General features: G+C 39.4%; 1 protein-coding gene across 5 annotated transcripts in view; it reads right to left on the bottom strand.

The window, feature by feature from the left end:
- Positions 1–303: 303 nt before the first annotated feature.
- Positions 304–18,224, bottom strand: part of RBM33 (RNA binding motif protein 33) — a 93,142-nt gene continuing 75,221 nt past the window's right edge. For 4 of the 5 annotated variants that reach the window (XM_052692591.1, XM_052692588.1, XM_052692592.1 and 1 more), the window contains exons 16-19: positions 13,916–14,122; positions 12,359–12,547; positions 4,602–4,690; positions 304–4,414 (exon numbers count right to left, since the gene is read on the bottom strand). In XM_052692591.1, coding sequence (XP_052548551.1) covers positions 4,366–4,414; positions 4,602–4,690; positions 12,359–12,547; positions 13,916–14,122 — 534 coding nt within the window. In that variant the 3' untranslated portion in view covers positions 304–4,365. The remainder of the gene's footprint in view (positions 4,415–4,601; positions 4,691–12,358; positions 12,548–13,915; positions 14,123–18,224) is intronic. The other variant, XM_052692593.1, reaches the window with a different exon arrangement.

Genomic DNA, 18,224 nt, shown 5'->3' with positions numbered 1-18,224 from the left:
TCATGCAACTACAGAAGTGCATACAGTAACTGCCCTATGTAAAGCTAACCAGGTGATATCCTACGTTTAAAATTCTCTGCACCAAGTGACAAGATTTTTCTCATGCCAAAGAGGTAGATTATGTAAGGAAAAAAAAACTATGAAGGACCTCAAGGTGCACATGTTCTCACCTAGTTTTGTTAAAAAAACAAACAAGCCTCATCTAAGCCCTTACAGAGAAGACCAAACACTGAAGAACTAAAATGCTTCCTCTAATTGACATTGTAGTGGTTAGATGGCCTTTTTTTTGGGGGGGGGGGGGAAGGGAAGAGGGGGAGAATATGAAGTGAATTCTCTGAATTAAACTGGGGACTAAATTCTGTATCTGAAGATACTCTGCACACAGGGTGCCAGTATTTACTCTTCTTACATCAACTCATAGAGGAGCTTTCTGGGGGGCTGAGAACCATCACCCCGTCTACATTTACTCTCCATCACTACTTGGAGAAAAACCATCAGCGTGGCAGTTTCTGTTAGCTGTGAAGATGCTATGGATCTGTCCTCCTCCCACCTAGCAGCAATTACACCCAGCTCTTCAAACACTCCCGTTGGTTTCACCATACAGTATGTGCCACAATCAGCTGCTAACATTGTGATGAAAACAAGTGTTACACGACCAACTTGAATTATGTGTAAAACAAGAACAGCCCAAACTTTGAGAACAGAATTACAAGGCAGACCTGTCTGTACTGGTACAGCAGAACCAAACAAACCTAGAAGCCCAGGCCTCAGTCTGACAGTGTATTCTATTTATTCTATTTCCCCTCAACAAATAGAGCTGTTTTTTAAACCCTTTTTTTTTTTTTTTTTAAATGTATAACATTCTACTAAAATACCACAACATATGGCCAATCTTTTAGGCCAATTCTAAGCAGAATATGATTAGTCATGAAGTGAATTATTCGCCAGTGCTACAGTGTGACAGACGAAAACAAAGCAATAAAAAAAGAGTTGGCTCCATATAAGACCTACTGGAGTCGCCTATTAAAATCAATATAGAACTACTCTAATAAGAATGGTGGACAAATAATACACAGATCAGGGTATACGTATTGACTTACTAGCATCTTTATAAAAATTTGAAGATATACACGAAAACACATCAACATTTATGGAACCATATCCATTAAACTTAGATAAGACAACACAAAAATCTAACATAGCTAAGATGTGGTTGACTGTAAGCACTTCGAGTAACATTTTAATTCCAAAAGTTCAATATTTACATACTACATTAAACGCTTTGTTTGCATTTTGCATTGTATTTTGAATGCATGATCAAGAAAGAACAAGATAATGGTTGCAACAGATCTTCCAAGAAAGTTAACTTAAGATGTTCAGATTTAACTATGTGCTGAAAGAGAACATGGAAATAACACGTTCATTTAGCTTTACCTCTACTTCCTCGGTGGTTTTTTGGGAGGGGACACAACAGAAAGAACTAGAAGAGATGCATCGTTCAAACTGCTCACTTGCCAACAGATCAGTGTTAAGGAAGGATTTGAGAACTAACAAAACACAAACATTTTAACAAGAGACTCGCCTAATCGCTACTGTTGCTACTGAGTTTAAGATACTGGAAAGAAGTGGTGACAATAAGGGTGAGCGTGTGTATGTATGTGTATAATAAAATACATATAGACATACATACATGATGTCTACATATAGTTCTGATACTCAGCCACTGCAGTGAGCAGTTAAAATCACCAGCAATCTGCCCACACTGTCTATGCCCAAGCAATAACTGCAACCACCTTTAAAGACAACCCACCTCGTCATTAAACAAGCATTGTTAGCATCGCCTCCTACATTTAAATAGATCTGAGGCAATTCAAGTCTTTGTTCCAAAGCCACCCATTTTTGTAATTGTTTAAAAACATTTAAAAAAAAAAAAAAACAAAACTCAATTGAATAAAAATTCATAACACTTGTTTGGGTTGGCTGAACCTCAGCCTCTCTGGGATCGATTCAAAACCCAAAGCAGGAGCAAACTTCTACAAAGTTCTGCGAACTTCTTTGACTTTTGAATCAAACCCATACCCTTCAGCTCCAAGAAACCCTCTAACCCCAACAACATTTGCTTATGACAGAACAGCTGATCAACTGCAGATGTTCCTACTGCTGAACTCAGCTGCTGGCCTGTCTGGCATTTGCACCTAACACAGATTTCCAGACACACGCTATTAATGCTCCATTCCTAGATGTCTTTCCGTTCTCCTCAGTACAGAGAAGTTGCTGTCTTAACAGTGGGGTGAATAACTGTTTAATGACTCGTTTTAAATATAAACATTTATTTAAAAACAAAAATAAAAATTACATAACCTGAGGAAGTAGCACAAAGGTCCCAGCGCTCGTGGGAGTGAGGAACTAAAGAGCACTTAGCAGGGCTGGTCACTGCAATCACCTGGCATTGGTCTTCAGTTGGCTTCCACCGCCTGCTTCCTACCTGTGACTCTGTCCTGGGCTTAGGTCTAACTGAAGCACTAACAGCACTGTATGCAGAGTAACTGTGCTGAACGTTAAGTGTTATGCATAAGAAGGGAACTGCACAAACAGGTACAAAATTAGCTTCTGTATGAATATTGTTCTGATGTTGTTGTGCCTTGTCACTGCGTTGTAACTGGGCTAACAGTATTCTTCACATTTTTTCACCAGTGCAATTAAAAGCACCACATTACTCTGTTACTTCAGTGAACAAAAAGCAGTTCTTACCTAGAGGACTAGGTGATATTTATTACTCAATCATTAATTTTAGCAACCTCTACTCAATTCAAAGTTTGGACCAAAACTGTAAGAAAGCCAATTAGGTCTTAGTGACTTTGGTTACCATTTGATCTTAAGAAATATGTATCTATGCTACTATAAACTTGCTTAGTTCATCCTCCTCCTGTTTTGGACCCCACTCACAGTTGTTTAATTACATACCAGTGGTGCTCTTCTGTGGTCGTTCAGATGACAAAAAAAAATAAAAAACCAAAACAACAAAACTTTGTAGGCTTAAGTCCCCCCATTCAATAGTAGGTGGAATGCTCAAGAGTATTCCTAAAATAAAGGGTGAAGCAAAAGCTCACAGTCTAAAAACTATGGAAATGTTCATTAAAAACTGCAATCCAATATAAAGATGACATTTTAAGAAGTTTATTCAGAAGTAACTGAAAAAAAACGGTTCCTTTGGCAATACCATGTAAATGGTTCTAACCAAAAGGAAACATGGGTTTTGCTTTGAATAAAATATAAGCTCCTTAACGTTTGCACGTACTGTTGTGAACTGCCACGTTCACCAGCAGATTCACAATGTCCTTACAGTCTCGTATGCATTGGGAACAACACATCAAACCAAATCCTTTCAGTTAACGGGTTTCTTATGGTTCAGCATTAGTCACAAAGTAAATCTCAAGAGGAAAAAAAAAAAACTAATCCAAATAAAGCATAAGGCAATTACGAAACACTAGCCGAAAAGAACTATTAGGAATACACCACTCTTCCTGTATAACTTTTTGGGTTTTTTTTAGGTGAGCCACTAAATATTTCTTTTTTCCTTGTAGCTGGCAACATCATTAAAAACAATTTAGTTACAACTTGGAGTTAACTACCCCAGGATGCTACTGAATGGCAAAGATCCTTGTTTTTAAAAACCAAGGGAAAATACAGCAATGTTATTTCCTACACAGTGTTTTATGGAATAAGCGGAGTTGGAAGGAGAAAATGGGAAGTCTGTATTGGAATAGAAAATGCAGAGACAGACTTAACATATTTACAAAGATAGAAACTACAGTTTTCCAGTGTCACCTCCAAAGTTTCTCAGCATACTTCTATTCAATGAAGTAGACCACGTTTAAACCTATGCAAGAATACCTTCTATGCTCTTGGATATACAACGTAATTAACGTGTTTTGTTTAGAAAAGTGAGCTCTCATTCAAATACCTCACACTGAAGATAAGAGCAACCATTATCAAATATTCTTTGCTATGAAGAAAGTTTGTACATCTTTCGGTGTAAACGTTCTATCTCAAAGTCACTGTGGTCACAAAGTAGTATCTTGAAGAACAGTGTCTACCTGCACTGTAGCTTTTTGAGGAAAAAAACAAAACAAGACTGTAGCTCCATGTGGTTACAACAGAATCTGAAGAAACCGAACAGAAATTCCACCTCTGTAGATCCTCTCAAGTTCAGGTCTTCTCGAGGACACCTTGCTGCTCTCTGTAGTTCAACATGGCATTTAAAAGACTAAGCTGAAAGGTTTCAGAACCTGATAGTTTTGTCACTGTGTCCCGTGTTGCTCCACTGTATGTTTCTGGTAGTGTAAGTAATTCTCTCAGCAGACATCACTCAACTATCAGTGCCACGTTTATGTGGGACAGATCTATCATGTGCCTGTTAAAAGAAATTTAGATCTGGTAATCAAGCTTATTCTAGGCATAGAGATCAGACAAGAAGGTTCTACAACGGTCAGTAACAAGCAGATGCTTGAATGGATTAAGAGAAACACTGATCAGATGCAACAAATTTCACCTTTTGAAGGGAGTGAGCAAACCAAAGCCCGCTGTGCTTAATTACTTACCTGTGGAATTTCTGTTGAAATGCTAAAGCGTGTGCTGGCTCCTTAAATTTTGCTATGGCTTTCCGTTGTTGAGGAAGCATCTGTAAACTCTGTAAGAAAAAAAAATCAAAATCTGTTTTTAATGAGCACTAAGAATTTCACTTAAAAAAACACCTTGCATGGAACCCACTGAAATTGTCACTCTTCTTTTCTTAGAACCTCTTATTGCTGTCCACGAAATGGAAACAGACCTCTGAGATTCAGTCAGGACCCAGGTGAGGCTGTTTGAGCTTTGTCATGAGTTAAGCCACTGTGCCAAATGGAAAATTCAATCACTTGTTTAGCAAGGACCACAACTCTTCGATCCGATCCACACCGATGAACCAAACCCCGCAGCCAAACTTTCCTCAACTGAATGAGAAGCATTAAACTGAGCAGAGCTTAACTTCACACCTAAGCACCTGGATTCATTCACTTGATCTGCTTTATTGGATCGAAACAGGGCAGAAACAGGAAAAAAAATGGTAGGAAAAAGTCATAGTTTTTCATCTCTGGATTGTATATCCTCACACTATTTCAATACAAATAGGTAGAGCTTTTGACAGACACTAATAACCTTGTGATGAGATGGCTTAGGGCACCAATTTCAACTCCTCCCAGTAGTGAGGAACCATGTCACACACAGCTACCTGAAAAAGTTCCTAAGATGCATGCCTCCCATACTGTGAAAGCAGCATTTTCCAACACAAAACAGATGTGGCATTTAGGCCTCCAAAACTACAGCAAGCCTCAGCCTAGGAGCAGAACTCACGTTCATGCTTCCTACCACAGCAGGAAATGCAAAGGTGTCTCCAGAGAGTCCTGTGGTCTTTGTAATAATACAAACATAGAATCTCCTGAGTTTCTATGGAAGACAGCCATACAAAAGTAATAAATACCTTAATACCTTTAGATAAAGGGATGTTCCTTGGGAAACCATAATCAACCCCACTCTGATACATTCATCAAGAGTGCCACACTTTGAGAAGTCTTTGTGAAATGATTTTTAATCCAACCAATGTGTTTCCTATTCATTCAATCTAATGCAGCTTTTTAAGGCCAGATGTCAAATGCCAGGATGAAATGTGCTACTAAGATTGCCTACTTAAAATCTTTTTGAACATGTAAGACTCGAATTGATAGCATGCTTATTTAGCAAAAGCTGTGGCATCCAATGGTCGTATTTCTCTATTTTCAGGTCAGGCAATGCAGCTTTAGGCTCTTTCTGCAACTTAATCTATCTGTAGATTTTGAAGTCATTAACTTTGGCAGTTCTTGCATCCCCTTGTAATTAAAAGGAAACTCCCCCACAAAATCATAGAAGTTTAATACTTCCATCTTTCCTACAATTTTGAAGTGAAAGCAGAGGAAAAGTCAAGGAAATTATCTGCTTCAAATTTGAAATGATTGAGAAAAGAGTGAGAAAGAAAACCTGAAAGAAATCAGGCCTCATAGACTAAACAATCAAGTAAAAAGGCAATGTTCTTTATTTGCTAGACTTATTGATAGCAAAAACAAAATGTCATCATATTTTTTTCTCAGATATATGATTCAGCAAATCTGTAAGGTTCAGGTGGTTAATTTGCACTGCATACCTTTTGGAAAGCTTGCTACAAGAGAAAAGGTGCAGCTAAGTCACTGCAGTTTGTTGGTTGAAGCTAGCAGGAATAGAATTTATCTTTAAAAAATACTAAACAGATCTGATTTTTAATCAGGAAGCTCATTACAAAGCTAAGTATATTTTTACCAATGTGAATACTGTCAAGCTCAACCAAGCATCTAAAAAGGAACTTGAAAAACTCAGTTCTCCTACGAGTTATTTGCTGGAGTGGATGAAGGAAGCATTCAAGTTTGTATTTTCCTCTTTACAGATGTCCCTTATAATCTACAGAGCTGTAGTTAATATACATTCTCTTCATATCACTTATCAGGCTAGAATGCTAAGTTTTAAAAAATGTTTTCAGATGATTTTTCAATGGAAGCAGCAACCATTTCATTACAAATTCCCCCTTCATTCAGTTCCCCTGACAGTATTTTATATTTCAAAGCCCCAGTGTAAACTCCAACAATCATGATTTTCCCACATTCACCTGGTTAATGCATCCAGATGCAAACCACCTCAGTGGCACAGATGGGCGCGCCTCTTCCAATGGAAGAGCTGTCCAAAAAAATCTACTTTCATAAACAGCTACATCTAAATTACCAGATCCAAATAGTAAACAGCTTTCATAAACATACTCAGCCTTCAAGAGACTCAAATTATAGTAGAGAAAATGGTGCAGAATAACTTTGTGTTTGTCTTGTTAAGGTATTAAAAAAATTTTCATCTTGTTTTAGCAAGGAAGAAATTAGACAATTACTAAGCTAATTTACTTGGACTCTATGAACACCATAGCTTGCAATACCAGCACAATACCTTTGCTGACAACATTTAATACCTCAACACGGGACACGATCAACATCGTGTTTTCAAACAAATTATTACCTATCTTACCTTGCATTCATACCTGCTCACAGAAGTCTCTTGAGAAGGTCTGCTGTCATTTTGAGACAACACAGACTCCCTTACGTTGCAGCTTAAAGCCTGAACTTTACGCTTACATGGTTAAAGGAACAACAGTGCTGATTGTCAGGCACAGAACAAGTCAGTACAATTTTGCTGGAGTGTGTAGGTCCTGACCTGCTGCTATCCTGAGCCTGAACAGATGGGCTATCGGCCGGGAATACAAACAAGTGTTCCACTTCAGTGGCAACCTGAAATAAAATAGCTGCATATTCATCTTAGTGGATGATTTCTGTCTCCTTGAATTCTGGATGATACCTAGCTTAGATCTTGCACTTAAGTGATGCTAACAGCAATATTCTGATGAAACTGATTTAGTCTGTTACCTGCACAATTTTATACCTCAAAGGTGGTTTTTTTTCTAGGCATTACCTTTATACACTTACTCCGTAAGTTTTTCCAAGATGCTAGGAAAATACATACAAAATTAATTAATTCTGAATATCTTAATCAAACTACCTTATTAGTTTAAAAGCCAGTTTTTTGTCACCCTTCTGAAATAATTTGGCAGCCATTCCTTGCAGTGATCAAGTCAGTATTTCCAGCATTCATATTTTCAGGATAGCCTGACTGCTCACACATTCATTACAAGGTCACCTTGAAATAACCTCCTGGAAAGCTGTTCACCACACAGACCACCCACTGTATTGTAGCCAGATGACTTGTAAAGAAAGCTCTAGAAGTTTCCAAAATTCCTGGTACTCCTGTGTAAGATATTTCATTAACTAACTTGTATAAGTATTTATTATTTGTAAATACATTAAGTATAATCTTAGCCATTGCAGAGCAAGTATGAAAACAGATGCTCATCTGTTTTCAGTCTCATTGTTGCTTCCCACAAAGTACCTGATTCATATTTCCAGCAGAATATTGCATATCACGAGAGATTTAAATGTTCATGATTTCTTTTCATAATGCTCATCTAATTCTGGAGAAGATTTTACAGCAACTTGAAGAGAATTATGTATGATTCTATAGATAACTAAATCAACTAATCTAAGATTCGTACATTTTTAACTATAGATCTTGTTTGCTTTTGAAGCTAAAATGACCTTCAGTTAAAATTACTCCACGTTCAGAGAAGAGTTTTTCTATTTAATAGCTAATTTCGTGAACAGAAACGACATGATTTTAAAGGAAGTGGTTAAATCTAATTTTTGGGCTATCAGCCTCAATGGCTGCTCAACGATCTGCCTAAAGCATTAAACTGTGGACGTTCCTCCTACAAATTTCCATAGGAGCAGCCTTGAAGTGAAAGAGCTGCAATGGCAGCAGGCTGGAGAAACCACTGTCAATGTAAGGGCAGAAAAACACAAATTATAATAAAAAATAATTCTCCAGCAGCTGACAGCTAGTGGGAACCACAAAATTTTTTCATCCCAAAGAAAATATTTCTACTTGACAATACTTAATACAGGCAACATTTGCAAAGTTCTACATTGCTCAGACAAGGTTCTATATGTCATTTGAACCAATGATGCCAACTGGTCCTACTGCAAGTCCCTGCAAAAATATCATTCATTTGGAAGAAGTGCCAGCTGTCCAACAGCATGACATTCCCAAAAATGTCTCAAGTAGGCTGCAGTGGGCTAAGGATCTAGGACCATTAAACAGGTCTTCATATGCTCCTACTGACATATTTTCAAGTATCTAGCACTAAAATAAAGCTCTCCCTTATGTTCTCCCTTACAACGTTAAAGCATGAGTCTGTATTTCCCAGTGTACATCATGCTTCCCTTGGTCTGAATTCAGTATTATTTCATTAACTGCTGATTTTGCAGTGTGCCAAAGGTCAGTCAGGGAAAGCTGGGGAAGGGCCAGCCACACACCACTGCCTTTGGAGATGCACTGCTTCTACCAAGAGTTACTTCTCTGCCCATATAATGCAGGGACACTGAAATTTCCTCAACAGGAGATTTCAGATTTGTCACATTGCACTCCACAACAACCTCTTTCTACGAGCAGTTCCTAAAACGAAGTATCACAATCCTTCCAACCATCACAGCTCTGAAAAAAACAACTTAATTCACATTTTCTCTTTAAGTTGACTCAGTCAGACATCAGAGAATGAAAACCCCTGCCCGGATCCACTCAGGTGTAAAGGATTGACAATGCAATAACTACTAGGGGATTTCAAATGACTTGTTAGTTTACAGATTAGGGCATCCAGATCTACTATGTGGCTCTTACTGCAGACCAGCCTGAGATCAAGGTGAGATCAGAGGCATTCTATGTATTTTCTCATTTGGCTCTGGTGTAGTAAAAGAGAAATTACATCCTGACACAGTCTCAGTGTTAAAAAAGTAAAAATGCGTAGGGCCAGGAAGGAGTATTTTATGAAAAAGATTTTGGAAGCACACAGCTCATATTGATCTTGATTATCTCCTTTTTCTGTTTCTTTAGACACTGTCACTGGAAGATACAGATCTTCAGTAGGATGGAAAATGAAATAGTTGCAAACAGCCAGAATTTCATGAACACTCATTGCTTTTGATTGAGAGCTTGCTTACAGCTTTTTTAAAAACACGTTAAATTTAGCAACTCTAAAGCATCAGAAGCACTGACATGATCTACAACTGAACTGTTAGCAGTTACTCAAGAATGAACATTATAAAATGACCATTTCATCTACAGATATTCCTTTAGACCTACACACTGGTCCCAAATTCTTCCTTTGCACACGTTTTATTCTTAAACCTATTCTTTTCCAGTATTCAGAAAAATAGTATTCAAACAAGCTGTATGATAACAGCAGCACAATAATCTCACAATAACGAGATGAGCAACAGGGATGATCTATGAAGATGAAGACGAGCTTCTCTAGCTCACACACTGCTCTACAGCTGAACTGGACAGGCTCATTGTGGTGTTGCTCTTTTCTCCCCCAGCCCAAGGACACGGCAGGACTGACCATGCCTTCTTCCACAGTCAATGGAGAGAGACTCAGCAGCAACAGCTGAAAATGTTTTTTTGTCTTTTTTTTTTTTTTTTTTTACAGGCATGAAGAACAAACAGGTCACCAGAGCAGTGCTGTGCACCCCGTGAGCTGTGTCACATGGAGAAGAACCCTGCTGATGCTGGAAGAGCACTCATGTTCTGGGCGCACTCATCTACATGTGCTTGTCATTTCCATTACTAAGCCTTTTACCCTTAAAGATAAAATCAGCTCTGCATACAGCATTGGTGCAGATACCTGTCTTTCCTCTAACTGAGCGCTAGGTAGCACTATCACTCTAAGAAAGCAAAGAAGCACATCAACAAGGAAAATGTTTTCCCTTTCTGTGACCAGAAAAGCAGTAACTACATACATTATCAGAGTAAAACACATAGTTGTAAAAGCATTCAAAATACAACTACAATCACAGCATTCTAATCACCTCTGATACATAACAGCACAGTTACAGCACAGCACAGCAACAGATCCCCACTCCACTACTAATTGCTCTTAAGACATCAAAATTTATGATCCTCATAAAGCAATACTGGGAATTTGCACTGATACTTCATGCTTGGAAGCATCTGATGAAAGAAAATTTAAGACAATCATGGAACAACTGCACAGGATGATTACTTTAGTGTCTAAAGAAGAATAAGGATGCAGAAAGGGACCGCTTCTCCCCTGTATACCTCACTATCCACACTTGTAAAATAAGTCTCAAAAAAGTTGAAAAATTTCTGGACTTCTCAAAGTCTGACTTGAAATGCAGAATTATCAGCCTCCAGAATCATTAGCTAATTCAGCCACCTCTTTCAAGTACTACTTCTATATACACTGTGAGGTGAAAGTTGATGATTTAGAACTTACCAAAGGTACAGCTGACACGACTGCAAGAACACAAGTTCTGTTACAGAAACACAAATATCAGATCCCACTGGGAAATTACTTATTTCCCATAAACATATCCTCCTAAACTGGTCTGTGACACTGCATTTAGAAACCACCGTTTGCAGTCTGCTAAAAAAATATAGCAAGTACTGAAAACCTTTCTCAGTACATCTCAACTGCTTCTCTCAATTCTGAATGCTTCCTAGCAGGATTTCTATTAATCTCCTTCTAATATTCTCATGCAAGATTTAGCAAGTAAACACTGACTAAACGTGTTTTGGAACTGTATGAATAATTTCCTCGAGTACTACAGAACATGAAGGGACAAAGTATTTTGTGAGAGTACTTTTGCCTTCACAAACAAATTAAACCTCTCTGAATTGACGACATAAATAATTCAGCTTTATTCCATTTACTAAATTGGGAAAAAGTGAGACAGAGCGTACATCTCTAGGAAAGCACTGTGTTCTACAGCAGAGAGATAATCTTATTCATAAACAAGTCTCTGAGCAACTGAATAGTTTCAATTAATGCATTGCATTTGTCTGAAAATGTTGATCCTGTCAAAAAAAGCACCCAAAATGGAAAAATTTGAGTTAAAAAAAACCATTGTAATCGTCCGTATGTTTCATTATCCACTGAGTGATATTTTTGAATGTATCAAAAAGGCAGGAATGGCCTCATAAGCCCTTCAGTGCTTTGAAAGCCTCATGGTCTTGCTTAAAGTCAGTTTTACTGATGTGATACTTCAGGAACCTTTGCAGCAGATACACCTCCATACATATGTCATAACCTTGCTTACAAACCCCTCCCCCTTCAAGGGAGATCTTCCAAAAAATAAATACAGAAAATCCTTCGAACCAGAATGTGTTTTCATTTGAAAAAGCAGATAGTGCTACATGGTGTAACACCCGAAATGAGTAGCCTTCATTAAATACTGTTACCCTAGGACTGCAACAACACGAATCATAGAGTGTAGGTGCAAGCCAACAATAACAACAGCAACAGAATATTTGTTCTTACATAATTTGGCTTTAACAAAACCCCACAGAATGGATGTGCTCATGTTATATATAGAAACAATGGAGGCAGTACAACAACTCCAAAATGAAGGAGAATCTTTTGCAGCAGGAGTGTGATGGTTAGCAAAATTCTACTGTACCTCCTCTGCTGCAATATAATCATGTGCTTGTCTTTGCTATCAGGTGTTGTGTGTGTGTGTGTGGAGGGGGGGTGCCTTCAAACACGAATTACCAATAAACACACATTGTATTTAGTGTCAGGGAATTAATTGAGCTTTCCAGAATGAAAGACTTTTGGCACAAAAATTATAAACCAAGGTTGACCTACCTGAATGGGTCCCACTGACATCAGCAGGTTTTTCAGTTGGACATCAGTAGTTGATGAAGAAAGCCCTTCAACTGACACAATACAGGGCTGAGGTTTGCACTCCACCACTCGCAGGTTCTGTTTATTTGGCATCAAGCGTCCTCGGCCCATCTGGCCTGCTACTCCTCTGCCTCTCCCATGCATAATGACCTGCCAACAACAAAAGTAACGGCATTTTGATTTACTTACCCAGTGTTTCTGTTAACTACGTTTGACAGATGATGTGAAAGTTAGCAATTTACTTAAAAACTTGATTCATGTACACGTCGACTTAAAACAGCTTGTTGCTGTTAGCTTATTTGAAAGGTCACATATTAACACATCCATCCATGCCTTATACAAACCTAATTTAGAGGGACGGAGAGTTAGAGATACTAAGGCTAAAAGCCTCAGCTTTAGCATAATTAGCCAGACAGTAAGAGTCCCACACCAAAATACATATGCTGTACATCAGTAAGATTTAAGGATTGCTCCCACATTTTGTGTCTAGTCAACAAAAACAGCAATACCTCTTCTTCCTTTTCTCATCTCAGTCCAAAGATAAATTTCATGTACACACGAGACCAGCAAACTGCCCCAAGAGCTTCCAGTCTCTATTATACCAACCATTAGTCTGTTATCCACAGGATGGAGTACCTGTGTATAGTGAACAACTTTTTTTTTTACAGCTCCTTTTTCCCCCAAATCCCATAGGATCTGGAACTACAGTATTTGCCAGAGCAGGAAACATGCGACCATTCTTGTAAATTCAAGGTTGAATGGTTAGAGGAAGAAAAATTAACAAAGAAACAGTAACAAACATTCAACAATTAACACGTAACACTGAGTTAACACTCAACACTTTCTCTTTTGGAGCAGGATTCATGCTTGGAAAGCCTATCAAAGGTCAACAACTCTTCCTCTCCGCATCAGCAAGGAAATCTGATCCTTACACGAAGCAGGAAGGTTATGGTTTACAGTTCAACACCAACAAATAAAAGCCCAAATCACTGTTATTTTCAGGGAGCATCTCAGCTTGAAAACGAACAGAAAGTACACACCAGTGCAGCATGAATGATCTGCCTGCCTCCTCCCAGTGAGTGATGAGTGTGAAAACCTCATTATGAGCTCACCAACTATTTTGAGCAACACCACCTTTGAGAATCAACCAAAGAGCATCCTGAAACCATTGTTGCGTACCCTAGTGAATAAGAGCTTAAGCACTTCAGAATAACTCTTGTTTTTTAAGTCAGAAAGCACGTTGGATACCGTTCCTATAGTAGCTATCATGAGACACATGCCTTTCCCATGGGGACTACTGTGCTGGCCAGAAAGCCATCAGACAAAACAACTTGCAGGCATCACCAGTCTGTGCTGGATACAAACGGGCCTCTGTAGATTAAATGCTTTATATGCAATTATGCATCTCCTGGGTCATGCAGCCCTGTGCTAGTAATTGACAAACAGAATGCTAGTTATGAGTATAGCAACACAGCTCAACAGTACAACTTCTAGCAGCAATATGCATCTAAAAATCACCTTTTTAGGTTGATGGATTCCCTGGATGTTTTTGACCCCTTGAGGAGCTGCTGAACGGATCAGTGCCTGCTGCTGTTGGTGCTGCTGCTGTTGCATTCCCTTTGTCAATGTGACCTTCCGCACTGGCTGCTGTTTCGGCTCCAGAGGTTGCTGAGGCCGCTGGGGCTGGCCCTCTGGATGAAAAAAGCCAGCGTCCTCTCCCCCCTGCTGAAATCAACAACACAACACGCGGCTCAATGTCTACGCAGTGCAAACGCTCGCCCTGAGAAGCCTCCTGTGACATCAGCGCACTTCGCGCAGCGAGCTCTCATCGATTTGCCTATTAACCAGGGGCAGTTGCAGAAGGGTGTAAGGGCTCAGCCTGGAAATTATGCTTTACTTCGTTTGGACTTCATTACTGGCCACTATGTTCTACTTCGTTTGGACTTCATTACTGGCCACTATGTTCAAACCCAGATAGGTAAGGTATTTTCTTTTCTCTTTCCAAATCATTCTTCCTCCTGGGGATACGTGTGAACTACGTTCGGGTTATTAATATTATTTTTGTTTTGTTTCTTTCACAGAGATGTACGCATTACAGGAAACCGTGAGAGCTGGAAAAGCCGCTCAAACACTCTGCTCATCTTTACAAGTCCAACCTCTCTTCAGAAACCAGTATTATATTTATTTTGTAGTGTATGTTTAAGCTGTCTGTTCCTATAACAGCAACCTTGTAAGTTATCTCTGTCCCCCAACACTGCCCATGTTTGGAGCATTTAGAACAGCTCTTCCCCCCAGGACTTTTTTGTTTGGTTTAAAACACTCTTAGTACAAATATTTACACTCACAAGCACTAACAACGCCTCACTCCCCCTCTGATCCAATGACCCCTAACTCTCCCCACTACACCTCTAATTGCAGTGTACATACAGCACAAATAAAAGGTGAGTGCACTGGAAGATAAGTGATTTGCTTGCATTGCCTCTGCCTGAGCAGTTCAGCTTTCTCTACAAACAGAAGGGCAATCTGTAGAATCATGGACTATCCTTACTTGGAAGGGACCCACAAGGATCACCGAGCTTTGCTCCACACAGCACCACCCAAAATCAGACCATATGTCTGAGAGTATTGTCCAGAAATTGTTGAGCTTGTGTCAAGCCAGCAAATCAGGGCAGACACTGAAAAACATCCCATGGAACAACAGACAGCAGAAGCAGTACCTTGTTTGAGCCTGACAACAGATAAGGTACTTCTGCTTCTGTAAAGTCCTTTGAATTACTGCATGCTTTCTGCATGGCTTCAACAGCAGAACTTATATTTAAGCTGGACTCCACTTCAGAACTCCAATCTGCTAGTATTAGCAAATCCTGTATTTATTTCTTTTTAAAGCAGCTCACTGCATTGTAAGATTGAACTGGGAGCACACTCGCCATTGATCCAAGCTGCTATAACAGCTGGAAGGCCCACAGCACTTACAGCCCTGGGATGCACCCGAGCCACCAAGGGAGCCAGGCAGTGGAAATTCATTAACCCGCAATCACACACCACTGTAACACCAAGAGTCAAGCCAAATAAGCACGGCCTATGCCTAAGCCCATGAAAAACCCCAGGTTAACCTTCAAAAGCTCTCTAATGGAAGGCATGTCTGAAGAATAAAAAACAATTATTGAAGCATCTTTGTTTACATAATTTCTTTCCCTTCCCTTAAATACTGATGAGTCAAAAGTCTTTCTGCATCTGTACTCTGTGTCGCTAACCAGAGGGCGTCAAATGATCCGACACCGTTTTCTGCAGATAAGGAGACAAAATACAAGGCTGCAGAGGGAGCACGTTTATGGTCCATGTGGAAATATAAATCTTATCTTGAGTGGAAATATAAATCACAACACCTCTACCAGCATTACACCACAGGAACACCTACTGAGGCTGCTTGTGACTACATCTCCCCACAGCCATTGAAGAGAAGTAGCCCAGTAAGGTGTTATCTGGGATATCCTCATGTTCTCAAGTTCACTGGCATGCAACTCAAATCCCTAAACCACATACGTACTCTGTATCATCAAGCATATGCAGGCAACAACTTCTCGAAAACTTAAATCCCACACAAGTCAAACCCCCACCAAATTGGTTTCATCACTGCCTCATACCATCTACACTTCAAGAACACCATCTGGCACAGGGAGTCCTGAAGCTCTTCCTACTTAAGGGCCTTCTTCCACAGTATCCACAGTGAGAAAACAATAGAAAGTGGCATCTTTTCTCTACTTCTCATCACATTCACTTTCCCTCTGCTGAAATGAATGGCTCCACGTTAAACGTGGCTTCACATAAAATTCTGTACATAAACCTTTGAGATCAGTCACTAGAAGGAAATAATAAAGCTTTTCCTTCAAAGTCTGTCTTCGACTACAGCTCAAAAAAGAAACAAAAACAAGCAACAGCCCTTCTCTCCTGAAAACATAAGCACACAAACAAAAACCTGTACACGAAACCAGTATTGAAATAACACTAAAATGAAGAGGATTTAAATAGCAGCATAAGCCTTATGCTCTGGTCAGATAATTTCCTTTATCCAACCTTACAGCAGCTGGAAGATTACAAAACTAAAAAGAACCAAAAATTCTAGCAGGAATTTAATCCTAAGAATTGGAAGTTCAAAGCTAATCTATGCTAAACGCCTGCTGTGCAAAACAACCATAAATACTTGCGACTGTGTCTCTCCAAACCCAAAAATGATTCCTGCACATATGAACAGCGTACAAGTGAAGCCCTCAGGTACAAAACACATCATACATGCTCATTATGGAGACTTCAAAAGCAAGCAATCATTTCCCATAAAGGCTAGGACGGCCAACAACCACCCAATATTTAACTGGAAAGCTCAATTATCACCAAATAAAACTGTTCAAAATACAGCAGGAAACACACAATCACACAAAACAAACGCATAAACACACAATATGGGTTCGTATTCATGAGGAATATGGTGGGACATGCTTCCTGCTGGGGTTTCTCATAGGTCAAGACCCAACCCTGGGCTGAAACCCAGTCTGTGGGTTTCAAGTGTTAACACAACGTGCCTGCAAAATTCTCTCAGATGCCAATCTGGAAGGTGGAAGCATTTCTGGACTTTTTGTAAGTTAATACATCTCAGAAGCATGAAAACCTGTAAAAAACAATAAAGGAAATCCACAGGGTAAGAAACGGGGAAGGAGCAAAGCCTGCTGGCTCCTGCAAACAAGAAAGGAAAAAATGGACAGCAGAATCAAAACCTGGCTTTATAACCTTGCTCTAAAAACACTGCTCCTTGAGCTGGCTTGAGCTCCCTGACAGCAATACGCTGTTTCATGCACAGCTCTCCTGGCTGTAACTGAAGACAAAATTTGGCGTCTGTCTTAAATTAAAAACAAAACAAGGCAAACAAAAACCAAAAACATGGCTCCTAGGTCAGTGTGTGTTCAACAAGTGAAACAACAAAGTCTCAGGTAACAAATCTTAACCAGCTAAAAAAAGGAACTGCTGCTAAAGATGTCACGCAGTGTCAAAACCAAAATGAGTAAAATCTACACAGTATTAAATTAAAAGATGGCACTTTTAATTTGCCACCATTTTAATTGCCACCATTATCATCCTTTAAACTTAGAAGGGAGATAACTGCTGGCTTCTTCGGGAATGCAAATGAACAAGTAAGTCTTAAGCAAAACACCCATAAAGAGCTTTATCACCTGGTGTTAAAGCCACAAATCCTCTGAACATTACTTAGAGCCACACGTTCGTATGAGAATATTAACACCGGTAGATTGGCATAACTGCAAACAGGACTGCTCCTGTGCTGACTCCAGACTTTCACTAGGGAGGCAGAAATAAGCAGATAAAACATACAGTAAAGCTACAGGTAAGTGAAGCAAGATGGTACTGCAGAAGCTACCCAAAATGACATCGGAATCACAGAAGCCGAATTGCTAACATCTCCTCTGCATAAAAATATCTCAGTTCCAACACATCTGAAATCAACTTTTTCTTCAGGACTTAATTTCTTAATGCTATTTTTTCATTAGCTTACATCACCTTTCCCCCCACATTCAAACATGTAGGAATAGAATGAGATGCTTTAGGTCTTGTCGAAGTACATTATCTTTTTTTTTTTCCCCCAAGAGCTTTTTTGGGATATACTGGACAACTCTAGATCTTTCAGAGATGCATCTAGCCATCATCATAGCCTGCTTCCTACAACCTGAAAGTGCTGAAGCCAGGTAGAACACTTCCCAGTTCACCCCAGTCCTATGGTAGGACCTGAGACTGATGACTATCTTCAATTTTATAACGCAAA

The sequence above is a fragment of the Tympanuchus pallidicinctus genome, unplaced genomic scaffold (assembly GCF_026119805.1).
Source record: "Tympanuchus pallidicinctus isolate F22 unplaced genomic scaffold, pur_lepc_1.0 scaffold3, whole genome shotgun sequence".
In the NCBI taxonomy this organism is placed as follows: Eukaryota; Metazoa; Chordata; class Aves; order Galliformes; family Phasianidae; genus Tympanuchus; species Tympanuchus pallidicinctus.
The sequence above is the reverse complement of the archived record's forward strand: the minus strand, read 5'-3'. Positions and strand labels throughout refer to the sequence as shown.